A 24,255-nucleotide genomic window follows, 5' to 3' on the forward strand; every position below is an offset into this window, starting at 1 on the left:
AAAATCTGTTCTTCCTACATCCAGCGCCGTCGTTTCACGTGACAGCGACGTAGTTGTATGCAAGGAAGAACTACATGCTATTTCAGCCTGGATTTCTAGTCTCCACCTGTGTTTTTGAGATGCCGCTCAGAAACGTCCTTGTTTTCTTTGCTTGTATTGCAAACTAGCTACGTTTCTAACAGCAAAAATGGTCTCCCTGATTTAGGGTTAGGGGACCCTGGACGTCAGAAGCTCATGCGCAATGCATCCTGGTACATGCAGGACGGCTCTGTGTGCAGGAGGGCTCAGCTTTCTGGGTCAATATAGCACACTGAGGAATTTACTGCTTCCACACATCAACATATAAGGTGGCGAATTTTCCCTTTAACACTAGAGAAATACAAACCGTATCAGGGTTCTTGTCCAGTGTGTATCAAACTGACAAAAGATTGACAGAGAGCATTTTGTCTTTAACATCTTTATTCTTCTTTTTTCATTATTTTTATTTGTATTGAAATTCATACTCTTTGTGTCGTCTGGACCTCTTTTTTCTCTTTTAAACGGCTTCTGTCAGCTAACGCGTCTAAACAAAATCACCAAAAATGATTTCATGTTGTACAATCCACCTGGCGGACATTCCTATTGGCTTCACCAGGGTGCCATTCGACAGCTGAGGTCCAACACTGTGTTGAGGAAGTTCAGTTTTTAACCGAGATGTCACGGTCTCTACTGCGCCGTTTAAGAACACACTTGAGTACTTGTTAGACTGAAAAATTGGAAAAAAAGCTGCATGGATGTAAAGAAGAGCTTTCACCTAAATTCAATGAAGTGCACAAGTGTCTACTTAACACTAATACAGCCAAATACACAAGACATTATTGTCCCTGTTAATACCACAAATGAACAGTGGCATGGAGAACAATGTTCAGATCACAGGATGACAATACTGCCTTTGCATTTTCAACCCAAGATGGCTGAGAACTACAAAAACGGACTAAATAATTTATTAGAATCTGGGTTTCCTAAAAAGCATCCTCACATATATAACTTCTTCCTATTGGCTCACAACTTAACGGAGATTATACTTGCACTAAGGGGCAATGCTTGAGGGAAAGCCAGACCACAACAAAGATTTACGGTTTAAAAGAACTTCCTCAAAGACGTCAACCTACAAAGAGAAGAACAGCAAGGAAGCCATACTGTCTGCCATACTGCTTTATTCTGATTGGCTGTGACAATATTGCCCCCTCACGTTTCCTCCTGCAAACAGGACTGAATGGACACCACAGGTTACTGTACCCAGTAGAGACACAAAATTCCTCATCCTCAAAAACATGGAGAAAAAAAAAAAAGAAATAAAGAGGAGGAGAGGCTATTTGAAAACCTGATTTGAATATGACACTTGATCTGATGCTGGACAAACCAAGTTGTTCCGGCAGAAAGAGGCAGTGGCTGTGTTCCAGACCAAATACTCCCCTGTAACAAGGTTGTTCACTACACCCCATAAATCCAAAAGAGAACTAAAGGATGAAGCCGTGAACAAAAAAATAAAATAAAATTGAGAACTGAGTTTTTTTTAAGGTTCAAAAATCTCTGACCTTTCCTCTATAATAATTTTTCTTACTCAACTTGAATGATTGAGAAACTCACACTTCTGCTCTAATAAACTGGACAAAAGATAAACATGGACTTCCACATAAATTGGGAAAATAACTTCTTATCCATGATTACACCCGTCCATGTCTGTTAAGATCACTTCGAAACAAGCGTGCAGGGAGGGTGGGGTCTGTACTTGGTATGGAACGGAGCCGCCGCGGATACAATTAAGAACCCGCATTTCTAGATGCACGAGAGCGGTGATGTCACAAGGAGCTTATGACGCCATAGGAGCAAACGTTAACGGGTTTGACTGACCGTGACGACGCAACAGAGCGGCTGCAGAAACCCATCAAGTCCCCTGAATTGTTAGTCGTTCTCTAACCTCACTGTCATGGAGACCCTCGACCTACTGACGATGTTTTTAAAATCCGACAGCACACAAATTAACAATTTTCATGTTTATTAGATGACATTTTGTCCTGGTATCACTGCTTGGTAGCTGCCTCAGTTCCAAGGGGACATCAATGAGATCTGCACACTCTGCAGACATCGACGGCGTCATCTGAAATGCAATGATGAGCTAGCGCCCGCAGTAGGGCGGTGCTGGTTATTACACCCCTCCCCCACCCCTGTTCCCAATGTCCCTCAGTTTACAAGAAACAAACAGGAAATAAAAAGATTAAAGAAACAAAAAGAAAAATAAAGAAAGAAAAAGAAATCCCCCCACCCCCCAACTGGGCCTGCCAGCACGCCATTGACTTCAAGTGTGTAGGAGTGTGTGTGTGCGCGTGTGTGTGAAATCAGTGTGTGTGCGGTCGAGGCCGCCAGAGTCTCTGAGAATATGCGAGAACTGGTGTGTGTGTGATGCGTGCGTGGAGGCTCCATGGGGGTGAGGGGGACTCCTAGTATTTCTTCCCCGGGACGAACTCCTTCGCTTCGGGATTCAAGATGCTCTTCCTCTGCAGACAAAAAGACGTGGACAAAGAGTAAGAACATATTCCTTTTGACCTCTCGAGTTTTGTTGTTCTCTGTTGTGAAATTGGATGCATCTGTGACTCACCGCCACTTCCTCCAGGTTGTTGTGGTGATCGCTGACGGACAGGCCGTTGAGCTGCTGCTGCAGCTGCCCCACCCCCTGGTTGTTGAGGTCACGTGAAGGGATGAACCAATCCTGGTCCTCCTCCTCCAGCATTTCCTGGAAGCAGCGCTCCAAGAACTCCTGCTCCAACAGCTCCTCCTCCACCTGGGAGACAATAAAGAGAGAGAGGTCAGTGACATAAATGCACGGGCAGGAAAAAAGAGCAAGGGGATGGATGAACAGAGGAGGGATATATGACACATTATTTGCATGACAAGTAGGTGGAAGGTTCCCCCCAAAGAGAAATCTTCTCAGTAATGTGGTGGCATAAAAATATATGACTCATCCAGGCAAGCAAGAGAAAAGGACTTGAGAGGTTGAGATACAGAAAGCTGAAAAGGGCACTTAATACTGGAAGAAGATGGATTGGGGGGGAGGGGGGGGGGGTATGCTAGTCACAGGCACATCTCTACCTCTACATCACAAACCATGTAACTCAAGTGAAAAAAGAAAAATTTAATTGTGGGTGGATATCAGTCATCAGCTGACCCGAGAAGCTCCGTCAGGGTTGCGAGGAAAAGATGGAGGGTGGGGGACTCCAGAAAGCAAAATAAAATGGCAGGGCTGAATCTACCGGAGAGCTTCAGAGTTCAGTGGGACAGGAGGAAGGAGGAGGGGGGCTGAGTTTGGTAAGAAGCAACAGGACATGAACAGCAAAAGGAAGAGTTAAAGTGGAAGTAGTTCAGGGGCAAATTTATAACATAGCAAAGAGCACAATCTGATGTAGGGTCACGATCTAGGAAAGCAGGTGCAGGAGGGAGGGAGGGATGTTAACATCATCATTAGGGCTGTCAAAGTTAGCGCATTAACGTGTTAATGCAAATTCGTTTTAATGCCACTAATTTCTTTAACGCAACTTGTGATTTTTAGGTTCTAGCTAACTTTAAAGCTAGAGTGAAGATACTTGCATCATATGAAACTAAAAAACCTGAAGAATCCATCAGTACCAGCCATGTCATACTAGCTGGTCGGGAAGGAGGTTAAATAACACTCCAAACTTGTGCTGAATTTTTGCGACGGCCTTTGTCAAAGGGGTCCCTTGACCTCTGACCTCAAGGTATGTGAATGTAAACGGGCTCTATGGGTACCCACGAGTCTCCCCTTTACAGACATGCCCACTTTATGATAATCACATGCAGTTTGGGGTAAGTCATAGTCAAGTCAGCACACTGACACACTGACAGCTGTTGTTGCCTGTTGGGCTGCAGTTTGCGATGTTATGATTTGAGCATATTGTTTTATGCTAAATGCAGTACCTGTGAGGGTTTATGGACAATATTTGTCATTGTTTGTGTTGTTAATTGATTTCCAATAATAAATATATACATATATTTGCATAAAGCAGCTTATATGACCACTCCCATGTTGATAAGAGTATTAAATATTTGACAAATCTCCCTTTAAGGTACATTTTGAACAGATAAAAAAATGTGAGATTAATCGTGATAAACTAAACTATGGACAATCATGCGATTAAATATTCTAATCAATTGACAGCCCTAATTTACAGACATTATAACACTTAGCAAGCTCTGCTAATAAAAAAAGCAAGAGGCTGTTGGTGTGGACATGCTGCTGCAGGTACTGGAGAGAAGGTGAAATCTGATCCTGCGCCTGGTGCCTGAGGGGTTAAGGTGCCAATCATGAACAGCAACGTCCCCAGTTCAACTCTGGCCAGGCCACCTTTGTTGCATTGTTCCCCATCTCTCCTCCCCCTTGTTTCTCGTCATCTCTTGATTGTACACTCTCGAGTTGAAGTCACACAGTGCCCAAAAAATACGTAACCCTAAAAATAATAAACTATAATTTAGGTAATAAATCCTCATCAGACACAAAAACACTGCACAGTAAACCAACCGATACTGGATTTTAGAGGCAGCACAGATATTTGAAACTTTATGATTGATAACACAACGTCATACCCTTACTACCATACTAAAAAAAAAAATTTGTATATGTCCCAATACATAGTATGTAAGAAATACTACAATGTCCTACAACAAGCCAGCATGCTTCTCTGCTATTCTGACTCACAATCCTCTGCTCAGCAGATACATGAGCAAGAGGGACAAAGTTCAAGGCGCAATGTTATGACGAGGTCGTATGTCCCAATTGAAGCAAACTGAATGAAACAGTACGTACTGTGTAAGGTTAGCTGCAGTACGTACTAAAAGTAAAAAGAAAAAGTATGCAGTTTGGAAAGCAGACACTGTTTCTAATTGACCTTAAACATATCCTTGGCATTTCTTGATAAGCCAACACGGGCAGATGTTGGGCTGAACACGACCTTTAAAATGGAGTCAAAGTTGTGACATTGAGACAGAGCCCACCACAACTCTGACTTTGATTAAAGTAATTATTTCCCCCAGATGGATTTTCCAAGATGACTGAATTTGAAAGGAATAAGATTGTGGCATGAGAGAAGGTATGTGTGAGTATGTGTATGTGTGTATGTGTGTATGTGTGTGTGTGTGTGTGTGTGTGTGTGTGTGTGTGGGGGGGGGGGGGGTGGGGGGTAGTGGGGGGGGGGGGGGGCTTTGTTTGGAAAAACAAAAAGGGACAGAGACCAAATAGAAAGATGTGCTTTATGTCTATAAAAAAAAATAGTATGAGCACGCACCTGTCTGTTATACTCTTCTTCATTCTCCATCCACATGTACTCGGCGAATGGGTTGGCGTCGCTACCCTCTCCTGCGTGCCCATTGGCCACTGGCTCCTTCCCCTCCTTGCCCGGAGCGCCACCTCCCGGTGTCTTGGCCACCTCTGGACCGCTCATCTCAGCCGGCTCTGCACGAGAACACAGTTACATGAGAATAACAGTTAGAAAAAACTTGGTAAATAACAAAAACTCTTTATTAAACTTCAGTCCAAAATGTCATCGTGGTATGGTATACTTCCAAAGGCGTGCTCAAAATACTTTTTGACTCCCAAAAACAAGTTCAACACCATGCAAACTTCATAATTTTGTTCCATTCTTGAGGCCAGAGAACTTTGACTCATCTCCTATTCATCAGCGCACAGCTGGGTCACACTGGCTGTTAAACATATCTGATCTGAATCAAGGTTCCAGCGTTTCAGCCCAGGATCCAAATTCAACAAATTAGCAGCATCTCAATTACATTTTAGCCACAGCTGTAAAACTGCTCCCACGGGTAGAAAAGTCTTCATCGAGTCTCGCTGCTCATAAACAATAAAACCGCCAAAGAACAATTTTCCATATCTCATGATATGAATAAGACACAGACTGAATACTGCAGCACCAGCTGGGACTGATCCTGGTCTCCAAAACCACTCTGTGATATCTAAAAATGTTCTTACCGCAAACACCTAAATGAGTCTGAGGGCTTAATAGAGTTGTTGGCATTTTACGACTCCAATCAATCGGTTTTTTTCCCCAGGTTAGTGGATTGCAGTGCTGTGGTAAAAGGCCACAGTGTGTTATTATTAACAAGGAAAACACACATACAGGCCCAGACTGACACCATGAAGACATACAGTGATATTCCCATGCAAACACAGAGAGTTAAATCAGTTGGATTATGCTTATGAATTAATAAATAATATAGCATAATGTCAACTTCCTCATTTCCATACAGTGTTTAGCTTCAGTGTGTGGAGCAAAGAAATGTACTCAAGGAAGATTTAAATTCAAGTCACGGATGGCAAAACCAGGAAATGTAACAGAACAGTAAAAAAATGCACTAAATGGGTTTAGTTTTGACAGATGTTTTTGTATTCAGCAATAAAAAATTTAGATTTTTTTAAAAAGGAAACTAATTAGTTGTTCAGTCTTATTACATATGTTTTTTGGTGGGCGCTACGCTTCCACGACGACGACGGCGGTTGGGACGGCATTATCAGCTGTAACCGCCGTATGAGATCAGCACAGAGCGGCGACCGTGAGCTAGCCAGTGGGGCACGCTTACATGCACTAAAAGCACGCGTGTCCGGCGCGGCTAGGTAAACAAAGCAGGGAGAACTCAGATTACAACACACACAGAGGGAGAGCGACTTCATTCTCTGCTCAAGTAGACATTACTCCTCTTTATCTTTACGTAGCTAATAGTTGTTTGCTGCTATATTAATGCTCCGGATATCGGATTTAGCTCCTTTTAAGACAGCAAGTCAGTGCGTCATGAGTACGTAATGGTGCATGTTGCAATGTAGAGGCTGCAGGTGTTACACATCTGTCCTGCTGCTTTCAGTTGACTTAGATTGACAGTAAATCGCAGTTAAGAATCAATTTTTAGGTTTAGTACAGATGTTTAACTGACATTCTTCCTACAGTGGCATTAAATTAGTACTTGATGTTGAGCTTGACGTGTCAATTGGTTATTTAAGAGTGCTTATGTCATTCAGAGATAATCTGTACTTGCTGCACATGTCTTCTTGCACTTTCTGATGGATTGACATGATTATCTGCTGAGTGACACTTCAATGAAAGCAAACCCAGTTATCCAAGTACAAAGAGCCAGTTCATATTTATGTAAGGAACTTCTTCTCCCACCTTTGCACCGGCTGTTAAAATGCCTTTTACTTTCTGCCACACATGACTATGTTTAAAAAGGAAGTGGACCTTCCAACAGGAATTAAAAAATACCACATTTAATTGCAAAGAAATGGCCATTAGACATGATTATTTGTGCATCCCTTCTTCTGTGACACAGAACTGCTCTGATGAGAAATGCCCACTATAATGACATAATCCTCAGACGGCCAGCCAGCTCGAACAGACTTGTCATGACTCAACCGCGGCCTCGCAGCGGGTAGAGGGGGGAGAAAAAAAAAAAGTAAAAGCGATGATCTCAACCGAGCCCCAGGGTCAGTCCGATGCTGACATACCATGTTTGAATTGCGAGGACCGACTCCCAGCAGCTTTTAAGAAGAACCTGATTTCCAAATTCAGGACATAATGTTAAGTAGACACCTATTCCTGCTATTTCTGTCTTGCTAAAAATCAACACATGAGAGCCAAGTTTGAGGCAGACGGCTGCCAACTGTACACAGTGACAGTTTGGACATACTGTCCTTCAGAGGAGTTCAAATAAACATGTATAATCTAAGTAGGTTAGTAGACTAAGAGGAGGTGTGTCTGCCTGCTTAAGGCTGTGTGTTTCGATCTCTGTGGACAACGATAAGGAAGTCTAATTATGCAGTGCAGAGATTTACACAAGATGTTAGTTATGAAGTTATGAATAGTCAGAGAAGGAGAGAGTGAGAGCGCAAGAAAGACATTCTGTAAAATAATACGACAAGCCTAAATTTAATTCTGCACTAGTTGAGCGAGGCGCCAGGCCAGCGTGTTCAAAGTGTTTGAAGCCAGAGTGTGTGCCAGCGTGTTCAAATTCACTTTTACTGAAGTCCATTAAGTGTTACGGAACAACAAAGACTTTTATCATCAATTGCCAAAGTTTAGTTAACAGTTAAAACAAATGCACAACACTTAAAATGTGCTGCATTTAATTCAATCTATAGCCAAATGTCCTTGAATGAACGGAGGTTAGAGCTAAAATTATGGTTTAAGTTATCTATCAAGCAAAAGTGCCAAACAGATTTCTGATTCCAGCTTCTCACTTGTGGGGATTTGCTGCTTTTCTCAGTTTTATATCATTGGGTTTTGGACAGGTGGTTGAACAAAACAAGCAACTTTAAGGCATCAACTTGGGCTTGTGACGGTCAATTATCACTATTTTCTGACATTTTATTGATTAAACCATAAATTCTTTAACTGAAAAGAAGAATCAGTATTATGTATTGATGAGAAAAATAATTGTAGTTGCCTCTATTAGAGATATTTCTTCAATTAAGTGTGAAATCCATGAAGCTAAAAATGATCATGTGAATCTCAACCCTATAAATCAATTCAGAGTCACTGTAAACATGCCCCTGCTCAGGCAACACAAGAGTGCACGACGGGTGAATCAGCATGAACACGGCAAAGTGGAGACAGCGAGCACTGTGCCATTATGTACTGCATGTCGCACTTAACATGTTCATGTTGCATAACCATGTGTTGGTCACCATGTAATATTTAGTTGGCGGAGCCGCCTAGCATCCTCCATGCCTGCGAGCGAGCAGAATGTGATTCGATCCGATTTGATGAGGGTGAAAGATAAACAGTGGAAAGGTAAAATGTGGCTCTGTAGTAAGTCTACACAGAAAATTTTAAAAAAAAAAAACTCAGGAGAAAATTAACAAAAATTGCAATACGATGAGCTCTAGTTGAGAGTCAAATGACGTCATGTTGCACTCTAGTTGCAGATGATGTCAACATTTTCTGACTGGATGTTCCTGATGACCAACTTCCTCCATTGTATGTAGTATTTCTAGGCTCAAATTAAGCCTTCATCTTGATGAATGCCAATAATAAATGTCAGTTTTGCTGCCTAGATTATGTATTTTTTTCACAGCAAATCTTTAACTTTTCTTTATTTTACCAATCAAATTTTTTAATGTCTCTCCTTAAAACTTACGTATTTGTTGTCGGAGTGGATTTCATATTTTAAATGAAATTAGGCAATGACATCGAATTATGCACAGAAATGAGATCATTACAACAGAGAATTTCCATTTTAAAATTAATTTGAGGTGTACTTCTGTTAAAAAGCAGGGAAAACCCCAAATGTGACTTAAAATATGTTATTTGGTAACTATTTTGATGATACACCAATCCTTTAATTAATCTATCAAGCAAAAACAACAGACATTCACTGGTTCCAGCAGCTTTTGCATAAATGTAAATAAAATATTATCGGACAAAAACATCTGAAGCAACACCTTGGGCTCTGGGAAACTATGATGGACATTTATTTTACTATTGTCTGCAATTTTACGGGTTAGGGATTACTAACCAACTAATTTATAAAGCAAGAATGCCAAACATTTAATGGTTCCACCTAGTCAAAAAGGAGGATTTGCCGTGTGTCACTATTGCAAATCTATTTTTTAGGGGTTTTGGACTGTTGAACTAAGAAATAATCAATTTGACAATGTCACCGTGGGCTCTGGACAACTGTGATGGACACTTTTCACAAAGATTAACATTTTAAAGACTAAACAATTACTCAAGATAATGAACGTGAAAACAATTCTTGATAGTAGCCCTAAAAACACGAGTTAATACAAGTATTAAACGATATTTCTTAAATATAAACTCATGCATCCCCATTGTAAACTGCTTTGGTAAACAACTGAAATTAGTGGGAAAACAGCAAAATAACTTGGGTACTAATGCCCTAAAAAGAACAGTTTAAAAAAGGTCCAAACATTAAACTCCACAAGTGAAAATGTCTGCTGAGAAGTCTTTTTTTAATATTATTTGTCATTTTATAAGAGGAACTCAAGATATTTTATGTAACATGTGGAGAAGAAACATTTAAAACTATCCAACTGAGATTATCTGAGGAGCAACTCCATCTATTGCTGTTTTTTAATATTATTTGTAATGTTATAAGAGCAACCCAAAATATTTGATGTACCATGTGGAGAAGAAACATTTAAAACTATCCAACTGAGATCTGTGGAGCAACTCCATCTATTGTTTTTTAATATTATTTGTCATTTTACAAGAGCAACCCAAGATATTTTATGTACCATGTGAAGAAGAAAAAAACTTAAAACTATCCAACTGAGATCTTATCAGCTGAGCAACTCCATCTATTGTTCATAATGTGTGCATTGAATGTACCAATAGGAGCAGTGAGACTCAGAACAGACGGTTTCACAACAGCTTATGTAATGTAACAGTTAGTGTACTGGAAGCTGTGTCGTAGTAGCTTATAGCAGGCTGATGCTAACGCCTCCTGGGAGCTAACGAGGAGCTAACCAGGTGTTCAGGCCTACCTGTGAAGTTGGTGAAAGGATTGGTGATGCTAAGTGGCTAGTTAGCTAGACAGATAGGTGCACACATAGCCGTGCTGTCAATGGACGGGCCTGTAAGGTGAAAGCTATCTCGGTAACAACAAAGGGGAGCGTTAGCCGCCTGGTTTATTCTCCTTTAACTCATTTAACAGTGAAAACGGCTTGATAGCAAACACACGAGCAGATAGAAGAAGAGGTAGTGAGTTATTTCAACACATAAAGCTCACACCGAGGTCACACTGCGCTCCGGTCGGATGCTTGAGGCCAAACAAAGTGGAGCTGCTATGAAGCTAATGGAGCTAGCATGGCAGCTACAGCTACAGCATGGCAGCATCAGAGCAGCAGGTCAACACAACAACCAACAGCTCCACACTCACGCTAGACGAGCCACTAAGCTCTTATACAGTTATATCTACCTGGCATTGTGCTCTCGGTGTTCGCCTCGAAGTGTTACGTTACGCAAAGTTGTGGCAACTGAGTGCGTGTCCGTGGTTTCTCCAGTGGGGGATTACTCTCTCTCTCTCCGCGCTGCGATGCAACGTAGCTCAACTTAGCTAAATCCTGTTAGCCACCTTTGCTAACGAGAAAGCTGGGCCGGTCACGTGGTCCGGTGCTGCATTCAGGCTATTTCAGGAATGTGGGAACAATTTTTCTTCAACTTCAAACGTAACATCTTCACAACCAACAGTCCTAACCCACAATATATTCAGTATACAATGACATTAAATAAATAAAAACACTGAAAATTGTCACATCTTCCCTGATTTTTTTGCCTTAGGGTGTGTGTTTATTTATTTATTCATGTATTTTTGTTTTGTTTTGTTTTTGTTTGTTTTCTTTTCTTTTCCTTTCACTACTTATGTTCTTTGTACTGCTTGTCTCCATTTTTGTTTGCCCTTAGTTCCTAGTATTGTCTGTTTTTGTTGTTTATATATAAAAAATGAGGCATGATACACACCCCACAGAAGTCTGTATCACTGACATGCACATGCTTCTTAATAAGAATATTTGAAAAGATGAAAATGTTTTTTGCTTCATTTCATTTCATTTGAAGAAACACCACAGGAGGTCTTTCCTACCAGTGGCCATCAGACTTTAGAACTCCTGCCCCTTCTGCAGGAAGGACAGCTGAAAACACCGGACACTGAGTACAAATATTATATCAATATCATGTACAATACTACTTTTTACATTCTCATGTGCAATATCACTGTTCATTGTGTGCAATATTAATGTCCAACATGTGCAATATTACTTATTTTTCTGTTTGTTAGCTTAATTTACCTTTTTTATTTTACTTATCTTATCTTATTTACTCATTTTACTAAATGTATCTTACTTAATTGTTATTCTATTAGGCACTAGTGCCAGAAATAGTACTTTTTTATTTTATACACTTGTATCTTATAACTTGTTGTAATTTTGTTGTATTTTTGAGCAATCTTTGGCACAAGAATTTCCTTTGGGATTAATAAAGTTCTATCTTATCTTATCTTATCTTATATCATTTCAAAATTTATTTTTCGAACAAGTAGAACACAAAAAAAAGAAAAGAAAAAGAATGATCATACCAACAAGTTGACAGTCAGAAACAACTAGTCTTTACATACAATGAAAAGCGTAAGAAAAATAAATTGTCAACACTTGAGGCCTTGATTTACATATTTGAAAAGGAGTGAGAAGAAGTATAAACCTATTTAATCCCACCCCTTCTCCATAAATCAATTATTAATTATTAACCAGCTTCCTTATTGAGCCATACATATACTCTAATTAAATTTTCCTAAATTTGTCTAACTATAATTATTATTATTATTATTATATTATATTATATTGCTTGATTAATGACTTTAACATAATTTCATTAATTAACTGATTACTGGTTTCAGCTCTAGCTTTGTGCAAACTGTAATTAAAAACTTTTGAAATTAGACATTGAAGCTTTTTTTTTTTTACAGATACAGTATAGAGAGTTTTGGTGCCTTCAAATGGGGTCGTATTTACCGTGTTCACGAGAAGAGTCCATATGAGCGCCGCCACCCCCCTAATGTGGTATTCACAACATTGTAAGTGGAAAGTTTCTGAGAGCTCAGAGTTCACGAGTTGTGACGTGTTTGTAGACGTTGTGAGAAATGGTGGAGGCCATGGAAGTACATTTTTCGGTGCATTATAAGTTAATATATTGTAATTTTAGTCGTATATTGTTTTTCTTCGTAATTTTATAATAGTTCTGAGGAAAATGTTGATATTTCCAACGACCTCATCTTTCTCCTCTGTCATTAAACCTTTGCATTTGATACATTATGTTACCCACTTGCTAGCTAAAATATACTGCCTACTGCCACTTTAACGCTGACAAATATTAGTATGTATGCTACAGGTAGACGGTGCATGCGGAGAGCAAATGAAAAACAAACTGATAAGTGCCGTCAGAAACAATTGATGTTTGTTTATTGTGCAGAAAAATATTTGCAGTGATGCAAAAAAACAGACGTGGCCCGGATATGCAAGCAGCTACACCCCAACATCTGGTTGTATCCCGCCACACCACGGTATTTTTTCCATTCCTGTTCTCCCCAGAGGCTAATAGTGCGTGATTAGATGATGGATTTCAAGATTGAACAAGTTCCAGCGGCTCTGATGCACTCTGAGCAGTAAAACACTGTAAATCACTGACCCTCTCTCCTCTACTGTCCATTGTGATGTGAAAAAAGAGCCAGGCTTTTTTTTTTCTGTTCAGGAAAAATGTGTGGATCGTGGTTTGTTTTTTCCCTCCATCCTATTCAATCGATAATAAATATCACAACACAAACTGCTGTGAAATGTAAATACCTTAAGGCTTTATTCATATTGCCACAAAGACTGCTCAGTCAGTCATGACATATTAAAGTAACTACATATAGCTGCCAATTTATTTGGTACACCTGGCTAAAATGAACCAAGCCTAATACATCAGTCCTACAATAAGTCCTTCATGAAGGTTATAATGTTCAGATTTTGTTGAGACTGTTTTAGAAAGGTGTTGATTACATTTTAGTTCATTTTAGAGAATATAGTTTGTGGTGCTGTTGAGTTATAATGCGTTACAGTTGCTCTAGTATAAACATTAGGAAATGTAAATAGAAAAAAAGGAGTATGTAACATGTACATTATGTACACAATGCTACAATACAAACACAATATATGTAAAGAAATATAGGTACTAAAATTAGAATTAAGAAAATAAGTGCAACAGTGCAAATAAGTAAAAACAAAATGCTGAGAAGTGGGATCTATTAAGTGTTTTAAATATAAATGCCAGAATGGTATAATTAAATAAGAATGTCTTGAAATGTACAGTATAAATGCATAATTAATGACAGTATTACACAGTTATTGCACAAATTATTGTACAGTTACTGCATTATACTGAGATGGGTTTCTAATATTTTGTCTATATGAATGAGGTAAATATTATAAACAACATACAAATGATACATTTCAACAGCACCAAAATTACAATAAAGTTGAATGAACATCTCTCTAAAACACATATATAACCTTCATGAAGGAAGGATGTATTGTAGGGATGTTGTATTAGACTACTTTAGTTTTAGCTTGGTGTACCTAATAAACTGACAACTGAGTGTAGAACACTATTTCTTTGATACAGACTCTGTATTGTTAGTTTTAATAAACAAACACACTATCAGGGCTGCAACTACTGTTATTTATTCATTATCAGTTAATCAAATAAAACAGTGAAAAATGCGTCACAATTTCCTAAAGTTCAAAGTCTTCAAGTTGCATATTTTGTCCAAACGAACAGCTCCAAACTATTCCATTTCCAATGACATATAAGAGAGAAAAGCAGCATATCATATCCTCACATTTAGGGGGCGGCTGTGGCTCAGGAAATACAGCGAGCTAATCAGAAGATCGGCGGTTCGATCCCTGGTTCCTTCAGTCCACACATGTCGAAGTGGGCAAGATACTGAACCCCAAATTGCTCCCGAAGGCTGTGTCATCGGTGAGTGAGCGAATGAGCATTTAGATTATATCCTGATGAGCAGGTTGGCACCTAGTATGGCAGCTTCTGTGTGTGAATGGGTGCTCTGGATGAATGTTGAAAGTTAAAGCACTTTGAGTTGTCAGAAGACGCTATATATAAATGCAAGTCTTTTTACCATTTACTTTACAACTGGAGCCACAATTTTCAAAATTGTTGCCGGTACATTTTCTTTCAATCAACTAATCCAGGAGTTCCCAGCCTGGGGGTCTTGATCGTGTAGTGAGCAAGCCACCAGGAAGAGCGGCGGTCGTTGATGCCAATTTTCATAGAGGTCAAACGGTCGTACTACAACTTCCGTGTCCGTCACATGAAGCCATTGGGCCCAAAAATACTTTTTCCTATAGACTTAAATTGGGAAAGAGTCGTCTGTATCTCAGCGGATCATTTTTGTTTTGGTGAATGAACTTCCCGGTATGAACGCTCTAATAGCCCTTATTTAAATCATGAGGTTTTAAAAGTTGTAAAATGCACTAATAGCTGAATCCAGAGTTATTTCCCTTCCTCCGTTCATGTGAATGAGACCCAGACCGAGGCTGGAGCGGGGGCTGGGAGGCGGAGTTAGCAAACCATGACTACAGCGTGACGTTGTGACCCCCCATGTGACCGAGCGATGTGACCGAGCGGACGCTACTGCGCCTGCTCCATGGGCCCAATGGATGCGGAAGATCACCGGACGATCCGGGTACTTTTCCAGACGGAAGACGAGCCATTTTGTCTTCATGTGCCACTGAGCAACTTTCATAGGAATGAACGGGGACCCGCCTCCAACGCTGTATCCAGTTCTCTTAATACATACATGGTAGTGAGTATGTAATATGGATAAATATTTGAAATATGAAAGGCAACACAAATTCGGCTACATTTTTCAGAGTTTCCACCAATCTTGATTATAAAATATTGGATAGTTTTACCTTTTCACACTTCTAAAAAAAAAACACTTTTTGTTTAAGCTGGTTGCAACTCAAAGACAAACCCAAAGGCCCATAACTTATAAACCACAAAGACTGGGAACCAATGTACCAAATCAGCACTACACGTCACAGTCGCGTAAAATCGGGGCTCACAATGTGTACTTGAATGCACCATGTGAACAAACATCCCTCCAGCTCCAACACACCACTACACTCTCTGCTCTCTCCAGACACACTAATGCCTGCGTGGCCTCGCAAATAAAAGCATTTCTGCCGATTAATAACAAACAATCAACACTTTAATTGACTTTGTGGAGGACTAAACGCTTATTATTATGAATAGCAAACTATTAACCCAGTAGGTCTGCTGTATAATGTAATATCACATATATAGTAAGACACTGATCTAAAGCAAAGATATGAAGACTGCATATATATATATTCATGAACTTGACAGTGCTCCAATGGTGTAGCCTACCAGCAATACAACTATTTCTAATAGAGGAGAAGTTTGCCACCTTTTCACCATTTTCATAAAAGTTTTCTCTTCTTTTCTGACTGATATTTAAGGACATACATAAGTGGTTGTAACACCTGAAGTAATGTATGCAAGTTAATATGCGATAGCCTCTTATACATACAGGAAATAACACGAGGTAATTGCTCTTTAACAGACATAGTTAGCTGGTTAGCATGTCTTTCTTTCTTCCTCTGCTTCAGCAATAACAACACACAGACTCACCACACAACTTCAAGTGCTTCTAGGGGGAATCCGACAACCAGCTGTCTGTCGGTGGCAAAACGGCTCTTTTCCGGTCCGGTCCGTCACAGGAAAACCACCTGGTAAACAAATCCTTCTGTTAATTTCCAATACGCCAAATAAACACGCGTCTCGTTTGTCACTTTGCTCGCGTTATTGGCTAAAAAACGGGTTAATCCACCGTTTCTCTGCCCCGAAACGTCGACGGGGGGAAACGTTGCTTGTCGTGGGTCGCGTTTGTCCAGCTGTACACTTCACTCATTGGTTGGCAGCCACTTCACTCAACGCGTCCTAGCGATGCTATTGGCTCACACGGCTACAAGCCCCGCCCCACCTCAATATACGTAAGTAAACAAAATATAACCCATTTTTCTCGCTGCCCTTTTTTTTGTAATCAATATGACCAGTTAATGTTTGACAACGTGGCTGCTTTAACTAGGTCTGACCTTTCTTTAACAGACAATGCTCTAGTTTAGTGTTTGTTAATGCTGTTTGGGATGAGACAAGAGGAGAAAAGTACAGCAGATAAAAGAATGTAATGTGTGAGTGTGAGCAGAGGCGTGCAGATGGTTTTCAGGGGTGAGGACATCCCCACTTTGTGCCTCATCTATTACACTGGAGTCACATCTGTTTTTCAGAATATTTAATAAGTAGGCTATTTGTTCGATTCTTAAAATACGCTCACACAGTAATGTGTTGTAATCTGTCTGAAACTTTCACACAAACACAGAAGACCTATTGAGTTTATTTGATCATTATTCACTGACTATCACAAGTCAAAAGGAGCTTCTCACCTGGTGCTGATCATGTGGAACCTGAAATCACAATGCAAACTGTGCTGTTCGCTCACAGATAAGTCATTATGTATGGTTCAACTAATAAATTAAGACGATCTAGACATTCCTGGTGTATGCTGGACATTCCTTTTACATTATTGTGTATGACATAATCAAATAATAAAAGGAACATCAATATATAGACAACTAACTAGGCCTGCACGATGTGTGGAAAATCTGCGATGTGCGATATCATCGTTCAATATTGCAATGCCGATATGACTTACGATATATAAACAAATATTGAAGTGTGCATGTTAGCTATACTATACTAATATTTTAAATTTAACTAGAATAAATGTTTCTAGAGCAGCAACAGTAATGTTTACAACAGCAAAGTCACCGTATAAACTCTATAATATCTCACTGGAAACAGCGTGATAATAAATACTAACATTGCAGTCTTTAGCCCTGCGGTCCGTTAAATACCGGGTTTCGGTAAACATCCTTAAATAAAAAGATTTTTCTTAATCATGTATCAGACAGTTGCAAGCGATGTGTTTATCGCGCATGTCCATATCGCTATGACGATGAAAATATGGTTTATCGGTCAGCACTACAACTAACTGATAAAATTGTCATACAAGTTGAGCAATGACATAAATGTACATTTGTGGGATCAATCTATGATTCCAAAACACAGTTATTAATAGTATTTTTAACTGTGCTGTGTACATAATGTTTTGTCCAGATGGTTAGAAGAGTCTTTGATGTTTATAGAAATACATTTTAGAAATACAGTAATAAACAACCCTCTGGTCGCTGGGTATTTATACGGTATTTCAGAAGAACATCCAGCTCTGTGACTCAAATGTATTAATAATACTTGAGAAGCACAAACTGGGGCTAAGATGAAGTTAAATAATGGAACCTGAATATTACTTTATGCAGTGATGATGTGACTTCTTATTAAGAAAGGTTATGTTGTTACTTTTTGTGCAGAAAACAGTCCACATTTACCACTTAAATATAAAATGTTAAAGTCATATACCTTATGTCTACTCTAATAGAGCAATATTATTTATTTATATACTTAATATCAATGCATACACCAGTACTTCAATGTAAACACATTGGAGGATTTTGTTGAATAATTTCAAAACAAATTTGCCCTCCCATTGGTTACAGCTTTATTCTAAAGACAAGCCATAGAGAAGTAAACAAGATGAAGAGAGACTTTATTTTGAATTTTTTATCCATGTGTAGTGACCTAGTAGGGAACATGGTAAGACATCCTGTGCCACTGTAGCCTACAAAAAAAGCGTGCCTGTTTTACCCCTCCTGTTCATCCAGAGCTGCCACCTGATTTGCATCTCTATTTTTGGTCAAAGCCAAAAACTCTGAATCAGAAACACTGTTGGCATAAATAACACAATGACAGTGACATGTATGTTGGTGTATGCAGAGAGATATTTCCTGTTCTAGATGCACTCTATCTAACATAACCTTGGTGGAAAAGTGTGATTTTAGAGCCTGTGCTGAAAACTGTGAAAAATAGTTCTCATAACGGCCATTAACTTATTGGTAGCACCTGCAGATAATTGAGGTCCTAATTGAGGTTATACCTCATTAGCTTTCTGGCACTTAAACACTACTTGTCTGGCTGAACTGCCACACCTATGTAAAGAATATATGGCTCATTTGTGCTGCATTTTCAGAAGCCTCATTCAGCCTCTGTTCTACGCACCTCATATCGACTGAGGTGATTACAACTTTCACCTTTAAGCTGTCTTCGTGAAAGCTATGAGAGAGGAGATGTCCCAGGACAGCAGTAAATAAGAGGGTGCATTACCTTAAAATCACAGCGGAGGGCGACTGTAACACACAGTGTGGTGGTTGGGCAGTACGGTGTGTCCCGCTGGCACAAACATTATTATTGTGTTATTAAAGTACTCCACGATATTGGGACCAATCCAAAATAAGGAAAAGAGTTCTTTGTCATAAAACATTAAAGGACCTACAGTACCATGTCTGCAACTGCTTTCCTGTAGCTGTTATCAGCCCTTAGCTCACAAAGATCACCAAATTAGGGTCTATTTTATTCTCAGTTTTTCTACTAATGACAGGGCAGGTAAATGCCACATCTTGTGAGTGCTGGTGGTCATTGAAAACAAGTGACTGTATATTCCTCTGTGAACCTTGCACGACACCACTGCTTGGTCTTTATAACATTCAGAGAAGCTCCACGTCACCGTAAATCGTCACTGTAACAGATTTTGAGATGGTGATGGGGACATGGTTTGTTTCCTTGTGATTACGCATGCATGCGTGCACGTACAAGCTGCATTCAAAACTAGTTGACGACCCTGGCTTTAAAGGATTATTATTTTTATTTTTTTACTTTTTTTTTTTTCTTTCAGCAGGTACAGTCGTACAGCACAATCACATGTTATAAGACACCACAGGGTCATAAGTGTCCTTAGGAGGCCTTCCATGAGCTTCGGCATCCCCACAATGTCCATACATTGTTCCATTAAGTAGGTATGAATAATATTTTTCGTCTATAGGCCCAGAGAATACAATGAACAGGGAGGACAAATGTTTATTTATACCTATATTAGGAGAGAAGAGAAGAGAAGTATAGAAAATGAATTAAAAAAGAATAAATAAATAAACATAAAATAAAAATAAAGTTAGAAAATAGAAATAAAAGAATAAAAATATAGAATAGGAATAATAATAATCAAAAATAAATAAAAAATAAATAGAGAAAACTAAATACGGTAAACAAAAATATAAATATATAATAATAATAAATAAATTAAATTAAATTAAAATAAAGTGAAACAAAGTAAATAGTGATAACAAAATCACAACAAAATAAATAAACAAATACCAACAAAAATGAGTAGAAGAATAAAAAATAAAAATCCCCAAGTTGTTACATATTCATTTAGTTCACATCAATTAAGAAAGAAAGAAGTTATTTAAAGGATTATTAGTCACTCTATTATAGTGTTGTGTATTTAATGGGATGTAGGTGGTTATTTTATACCTGCTAGGCACAGTGTCGTCAGCAGGTGACGCTCTCGCTCTATGCGTCATATTAGGGCACCAGTAGCTGACGTCAGTGGAGAAGAAGAAGCCAACAGTATATAAGAGTTCAGGTGTGCACCTGCCAGCATCTGCTAATCGCTACTAGCATGTTAATATCAGCCTTTTTCTTTTGCTTTCTTTATTAAACAGATATAGACAATAAAGACAACAGCAAAAAAGAAAAATAATGACATTTCATAATGCCAGAGACTTTGTTTTTATTATATATTTTCATTAATAAAGAGCAGGAAAGGTGGCTTGGTTCCTGCCCATTTTTTCTTATAAAAATGGAATTTTCCAAAAATAATAAATAGTTGTATGACACAGCATGTCATTTTCAATCGTATCTGGACTAAAATAAAGCATTACATCAAACATATTTATTTAAACATTGTGCTAATATTACAGCCTATGTTATCACTATGCTATCCCTGGGTTAAAGGGGTGTTTCAAAATAAAAGTTCACACAATATTCACTGTTGATGTTGTTTTATTGTAATTACTGTGAGTAAACTGGGAAAGCAATCTATTATTAATAAGAATAGACCAGAAAACAGCTGTATATTTTCCATCATGTTTAGTTTCCAAAGACCAAATTGTTGATTAATTAATTAATTGATACTGTATGAGTCAAACTCTTCAACCACATATTTGAATATGCTTTTATTTTCAAGGTTGACATATTAACAGTTAGGTTAAATGTTTTTAAGTGACCAAGAAGAGTAAATAATGCTTGGGATTAAGTCTCACAATAATGCAGCATAAATTGATTCTCATGTCCTCATCTGTTCAATAACAATACTACTGTTAAAAGAGTAGCCTCTTGTGTGTTGGTGGCCTTGTAATGTGCAGTGCAGTCGTAGTTAGTATATGGGTATGCTGAAGATTTTCCTATCTTTAACTTTGTTTGTTGCTAATTTAATCCCAAATAGTTAATGTTACGAGAAATCCTTGTAATGTGAAGTCACATTTTCAGGTGATTTTACTTTTTTTCCCCCTCAGGTGGTGTAAACGACCTCATCAAACGTTCTGCAGGAGATGGCCTCATTGAAGTAATCGACCACGGTGAAGGTAACAATCTCCCGATCTCTCCTGATGAGGAAGAAGAAGGTGAGTATGAGATTGGTCTTGTGGATCAAGGTGAGCTCATTCCCCTACTCTCCTCTGGCAAAGAATATGAAGATGGCCACCAACTAATAGAGACAGAGAAGGAGAAGGAAGACCTGGGTTTCTGCTCTGATCACACATGATGATAAAGGCAGTTATGAGACGTCTCATATTGTAGATTTAATACACTGCCCACACCCACATACTGTCTTGGGAGAACAGCAATATCATGCATGCACACATACATTCACTATTTAGTTGCAGACAAAAGCTACTCCACTCCTTTCCTTCTCCCCACCGCTGTTAGATGACGTCCCCTCCCTCTTCTCTCTCTCCTCTATAAATTCCCCCCCTCTGCATATTTGTATTGAATCATAAATAATAAATTCCTTTCCTCTACTTCTTTCTCCCCCCTTGCTCTCCCTCACTTTTTATGACACAATAGCCCAGACTTGATGTCAGAGGGCAGTCATGTTTAATATGTGTGTTTAATATGTGAGTGTGTATCTTCTACCACAGCCTTTCCTGTGGCCCTGGGGCCCCACCCCAGGCTTCACCGGAGAGTTTGTCCAATGCCACTTGCAGGGACACATGCACGCATACACGCACTGGAACATACGACACACCCTCACATGCACATAAGCAGGAAGTGGCCCGTTAGCACGCACTCCAAGGTACAATAATGCCTTTATTATATTCTGCACAAACTCAATATTCCTGCACATTCAAGTGCTTATAGTCCGAGGTCCTGTTAACACTCACCACTGAGGTGCTGTTAAAACTCCAATAAGCAACAGGCCTACAGTAAGGACTTCGGTGAACATGCACAACACATTTGTTCCAGAAACGTTAAAGAAAACAAGGAGTCACAAAGTCCATGCAGACATTTCTACTCCCCCTCTAATGGTTCCCCTGTGTGTTTTACACTCGCATGTTCACACTCCGGGCCCCTCGTGTGTTCAACATGATTGCTTTGAAAAATGGTGCCTAAAGTCATACAGTACTTGTGCAAGGCGATTTGTTTTATGAGAGGTTGTATAATTATTATCACTTTATAATCCACAATACTAGCACAGAGCGAGTGGATCTTCATATTCATGACCATTATTCACCTTGATGAAAGGAAAGGGAAGAATACAATTTTTCAAAAGGAACGTGATTGTGCAGAGCATCTATCACTGCTAAACTTGATGGTGCATCCTTGACCTGAAACAGCTCACTTAGATGAGAGTATTAATACTAATCTCCTTTTTTTTTGTCTGTATAATAGAATAAATAATTGTGTAAGCGAATGTGTCTAAGTGGATATCTATATGAATGCGCGTGTGGATATAGACATATGTATATACTGTATGTATATATATCTATATATGAGGTTGGTTTTCTTTCTTTTCTTTTTCTTATGTTTCTTTTTTTTGTTTTATATATGTTGTTGCTGCTGTCTGTATGTCCTTTTACAAGTATGTGTATGTATTCCTTTAACCTTAAATAAAAAAAAAAAAGAAAGTGAACAAGTGTATATCCAGATATGTCAAACTATTGCTTTAACATGCACTAACATAAATGCATGTTGTGTTTGGCATTATGTAAAGCTATCAACAAGATAGAATCAACTAAACTGCCTTTACAAAAGCGAAATTCCAAAAATGATTGTTATTTGCATCAACGCTATCCTGAGGGGAAGTAAGCGGTTCTCATTCGGGCTGCGGTTGAGATAGGAGTCTATTTAGAGCCACTGGAGGAAGAACAGTATCTTACAGTGTGTGTGTGTGTGTGTGTGTGTGTGTGTGTGTGTGTATGTTATGGGTGTGTTTCCGTCACTCGAGGACTTCTAGGGTCCCAGAGATAATGTGGAATTCATGAGAGGAATGCCGCACAGGGGTTCCTTCCTGTCACCTGACTCCATCACTTCCTGCGCTGGGCTTCCTGCGTCCGGACCTCCAGGGAGAAGGGTGAGGCTGCACCTAGACCACGACTCAAGATCTGTTTCACAGTTTTGAGTCTCTGGGGGTGATGGAGGAGCTTGACCGCGACCCCCCCTGATGGGTTTAAGCAGATCTAATGCAGATTAGAACGAAGCTGCCAAACAGAGGTGTCAGAGGCAAAATATCAAAATTATGAAAAGCTGGGGTTTGATAGCAAAGCTGTTCAAATGCTGCCACACGACTAATAATTAAACACGCTAATTATAGTCATTAAACAATTAACTGGAGCAAATGAATGCGGGCGAGTGATCAAATAAAATGGATTAAACAACGAAAGATGCAAGAGAAAAGAGAAGAATGGCTAATAAAACAGAGAAGGGACAGATGTAGAACAATGAAAAGAGGCAATAAAGTGAAAGAAAGAAGGAGAAAGAAAGAGGTGATGGCAGGATCCATATGGGGCCTCTTGGTTTTTGGGCAGCAAGGGGAGACATGCCAGGTAATGGCTTCCAGACACACACACACACACACACTAATTTGATTTGGAAATCTGACAGGACAAGGAGACTGAGTGTATGTGTGTGTGTGTATGTGTGTGTGTGTGTGTGTGTGTGTGTGTGTGTGTGTGTGTGTGTGGTGTGTGTGTGTGTGTGTGTGTGTGTATATATACCAGAGGCCTTTTCTTTCGAATACTCAAGAGGTCTGACTTCCTCTGCCCATTGGGAGGGGGGCCAGCTAGTCTCAGTGTGTATACGTGTGTGTGTGTGTGTGTGCGTGTGTGTGTGTGTGTGTGTGTGTGTGTGCGTGCGTGTGCGTGTGCGTGTGTGTTTGCAAGCACTGGGGGTTAATGTATGCTTTCAATCACAGCTCTAGTGGGGAGAAATCAGATCCCTACAGCATCGACGTGGATCTCAGAATCCACACATACAAATCTACACACAGCATTACACGTATTGGGTAAGAGTGCAGCAAATGCTTTTGTTTTACTATTAAAGGTACTGTTTGTAACTTCTTTCACGTATAAATCATTGCTGGTCGTGTGTCTACACGGGC

General features: G+C 39.3%; 1 protein-coding gene and 1 long non-coding RNA gene across 3 annotated transcripts; one reads left to right on the forward strand and one right to left on the reverse strand.

Moving 5' to 3' along the window:
- Positions 1-441: 441 nt before the first annotated feature.
- Positions 442-16,555, reverse strand: paip2b (poly(A) binding protein interacting protein 2B). Of its 2 annotated transcripts, none has more exons than XM_074624067.1 (4): positions 16,281-16,555; positions 5,337-5,503; positions 2,639-2,821; positions 442-2,537 (listed from the first exon to the last, which is right to left on the reverse strand). In XM_074624067.1, exons 2-4 carry the CDS (start codon positions 5,490-5,492, stop codon positions 2,481-2,483), a joined length of 396 nt encoding a protein of 131 aa, XP_074480168.1. In that variant the 5' UTR covers positions 5,493-5,503; positions 16,281-16,555; the 3' UTR covers positions 442-2,480. The 2 variants fall into 2 exon arrangements, with proteins under 2 accessions (XP_074480168.1, XP_074480167.1); XM_074624066.1 differs by lacking the exon at positions 16,281-16,555 and adding an exon at positions 10,993-11,157.
- Positions 16,507-23,709, forward strand: LOC141760952 (uncharacterized). The gene is made up of 4 exons (XR_012592492.1): positions 16,507-16,642; positions 19,495-19,615; positions 21,173-21,951; positions 23,104-23,709. It is a non-coding gene; the product is annotated as an uncharacterized LOC141760952 (long non-coding RNA).
- The last annotated feature ends 546 nt before the right edge of the window (positions 23,710-24,255 follow it).

The sequence above is a fragment of the Sebastes fasciatus genome, chromosome 22, assembly GCF_043250625.1.
Source record: "Sebastes fasciatus isolate fSebFas1 chromosome 22, fSebFas1.pri, whole genome shotgun sequence".
Taxonomy (NCBI): domain Eukaryota; kingdom Metazoa; phylum Chordata; class Actinopteri; order Perciformes; family Sebastidae; genus Sebastes; species Sebastes fasciatus.